Here is a 3215-nt window from a genome sequence, read left to right as displayed (position 1 = left end):
CGCGAGCTTCATCTTTCAAAATAAATGTAAAGACAGAGCCTGAAAGAGGAATAGAGTCAGACACAGTGATGAAGCTGGTATGTGTTTGCAGTACACAAGCCACGGTTAAGACAGCTGACTCCACTGTGATCGATATCGATCTCTCTCTCTCTCTCTCTCTCTTTCACTCGCATTGATGAGCAGAAGAGACTCCATGTCACTTGGTTGAAAAGCTTTATAGATCACAATAGTGGCTAATAGAAAGTTCCCAGTTTTATTGTGGCAGCAGTTCTGCAAATGGCATAATTTGAAGATACTATGGTTACCATGGTATACTTTTGTCTCAAGTATGTGGAAAAAGTGGATAAAGCAAAAACACTACAAGAGGTAATGGTGAATAATACATTACCCAATTATTAAACATGCAAAGCTTTGCTTACTTTGTGGCGCGACTCCAATGAGATTGGGTGGGAGTCGCAGATTTGATGGAAGTGCGCTTTCTCCAGAGACAGATGAGATGAACTGAGGAGAAAAATCCCTGGGTTAGCTCGTCAGTGTGTTTGTATTTTAGGAATACTACCAGCAAAACAAAAAGCGCTTACTTACCCTTTTAGCCACAGCTCCTGGAGCTGCTTCTGTGTACAACTGTGAGCCCAAGCTAGATTCAAATGATTATTACGTTTTGAATATTGATATTTTTCTTACAAAAACGCATCAATTCGCTACAGGAGGCCTTTGTTCATCCCCCGGAGCTGTGCGAGACACTTTTTTTTAAAAATTTTTTATGGATGGGCGATTTTTATTTCACGTCTTTTGGACTGAAGCAATGCAACACCCGCTGACTGCAATGATAGAGCTTGAAAGATCAAAGACAATTTTTAATATAACTCCGACTGGATTCGTCTAAAAGAAAAAAGTCACATACACCTAGGATGCATCGGGGGTGAGTAAAACGCAGCCTAATTTTCATTTTTGGGTGAACTAACCCTTTAATTAATGTTGTTGTTTTTTTACTCAAAAACTGAGGTGCAAAAGCTCAGATCGATGAGGACAGTTCCAAAAAGAAATACAAACCCTGTTGTAACTGAATGAAAAGAACAAGAAAAAAAGATTGAACCTAAGATTTGGTGACAATATAGCATAATGAGAGATTTACATGGTAAAGGATTCTCAGCACAGCCCAAGGGTTAACCATTAACCGAGATAAAGTAGAAGCCTAAAAGACTTCTAAAGTAGCCTAATTTACATACCAGCTTCATCACTGTGTCTGTCACGCGACTCTGTTCCTCTTTCAGGCTCTGTCTTTACATTTATTTTGAAAGATGAAGCTCGCGATTATGGTAAGGGGAGTTCACCAATCACAATGCACTGGGTCAGCTACAATACACAAAATAATGATCTTTAAAAAAGCATCATATGACCCCTTTAAATTTCTTGAAGTGCTGCGTTTCCTGTGACATGAGGCCAGGAGACTTTTCCTCTAGAGGCATTCTGAATCTAAACCTTGCCTAGCTGTGAAACGACACCATTTGCCACAAGTCATACATCTGGACCGACAGCAGGCTGTTAAAAATATCTCCGTCGCTATTTCCAAGCAGCCACACACAAACAGGCCGTGGTCACGTACTGTCCGTCCAGCCAGGACAAGAATGAAACGCTACATACTTTAACCAAACAATGCATCAAGACGTCTTCGGAGGCCGTACGGACAGTCCTGAATTAGTCAAATAATTTTAGTGCATAAACAAACAGTTGAAAGTGAAAGCATTAATTAAAAGATGACATTCAAAGGTCTATTTGAACATAACAGCGCTTAAACATAAGCAGACTGACACAGCCAGTTAGCTTCAAAAGACTCGTTTTTGAAATATACGATAGCCTATACAATTATTTAACGTTACTCAGTGCGACATACTAGAACACACTCCGTTTCTAAACTCAAATGACTTCTAATTCCTGAAGGTTGCACTAAAGAATAAGTGAGCTATTTAGCTAGCTAGCTAGCTGGCTAACAGACCAGTTAGTTTAGAGGAAACTGAAACAAAAGAACAATTCGTAATTAACGCAGGTGCTTTGATATGTTGACAAATATGTATTATTTTGAGTTACCGGTGCATTGTCAAAAATACTCCATAGGAAAGGACAGTCGGCGTCGTTATATTTTGAATTCGCTCTTACAGGTGTTGAGGTGACTACTGCACGCTCTGGGACTTGATGGCGTTATAATGCGCATGCGCGCCCTCTGTTGGTCAGGAGGACAGCAGGACATCACAGCATGCGATGGAAACGACATTGTAGTGAAATTATTATTATTATTATTTTATTTTAAAAAAATTTATTGCAGTAAACAACAAGGATTACAGTACATACAAAACAAACAGTAAAAAACAGTACGTACAAAACATACAAAATACCAATCAATAATAAACTACTTGAAGATTAATAGATAAAACATCACAGAAAAAACAATATAATATATAACAATTCTTAAGAAAAGGACAGAAGAAAAAAAAAGGCACATAAATAGAAATACAAGTATATTAGGGGAAAATATTAAACATGGCACAAATTCTAGATGTTTTTATAGCTTTCTTGAAATTGTATTTAAATACAACTTCAGTTCTTGTCTGAAGATGTTAAAATGGGGTTTATATTTAGTATATTTACATTTATGGACATAAAACTTTCCAATAAATAACAGGAGGTTTATACAAAAACGTGCATTAAATAGATTCTTATCTTTAGCATAAAACCCCCAAATAATGTGTTTATAACACAAAGAGAAATCATAAAAAAATTTACATTATTCCAGAAAGACTGAACAAAGGGACACTCCCAAAACAAATGAGCCACAGTTTCAGAAGAAAATTCACAGAACGAACAAAATGTATCAATGTCACTTTTACATTTCTGCAAAAACTGCTTGACGTGAATTATTTTACAAGATATTTCTTTCAAAAAAATTTCAGAGGGAGTGACCAAACGTATGCCCACTTAATATCATCAAAAAGGTTGTTCCAATAAGAAATGGAGGAAGAATTAGAGGTATTGTAGTGAAATGATGTTTCAAGAAAAGCTACAAAAAATATCAGAATTGTTCTGCTAATCTAATTTTTCCCCTTTTGCTTTATTATTAAGTTTATCGCTTGTTTTAATTACATTTTCATCTCTTGTGTTTAATGACCCCGGGGGCAGATCTATGATTTTTTCCCCCTTTTTCTTATTGTTTTGTTGGG

General features: G+C 36.5%; 1 protein-coding gene across 1 annotated transcript in view; it reads right to left on the bottom strand.

The window, feature by feature from the left end:
* Positions 1 to 2272, bottom strand: part of mrpl4 (mitochondrial ribosomal protein L4) — an 11794-nt gene extending 9522 nt beyond the window's left edge. Inside the window, exons 1-4 of the mRNA XM_016288140.1 lie at positions 2158 to 2272; positions 1054 to 1063; positions 586 to 637; positions 420 to 501 (exon numbers count right to left, since the gene is read on the bottom strand). Of these exons, the coding sequence (XP_016143626.1) occupies positions 420 to 501; positions 586 to 637; positions 1054 to 1063; positions 2158 to 2272 (259 nt within the window). The remainder of the gene's footprint in view (positions 1 to 419; positions 502 to 585; positions 638 to 1053; positions 1064 to 2157) is intronic.
* Positions 2273 to 3215: the final 943 nt, after the last annotated feature.

The sequence above is a fragment of the Sinocyclocheilus grahami genome, unplaced genomic scaffold (assembly GCF_001515645.1).
Source record: "Sinocyclocheilus grahami isolate Dianchi unplaced genomic scaffold, SAMN03320097.WGS_v1.1 scaffold229.1, whole genome shotgun sequence".
NCBI lineage: Eukaryota > Metazoa > Chordata > Actinopteri > Cypriniformes > Cyprinidae > Sinocyclocheilus > Sinocyclocheilus grahami.
This window is presented reverse-complemented; position numbering and strand designations above follow the sequence as displayed.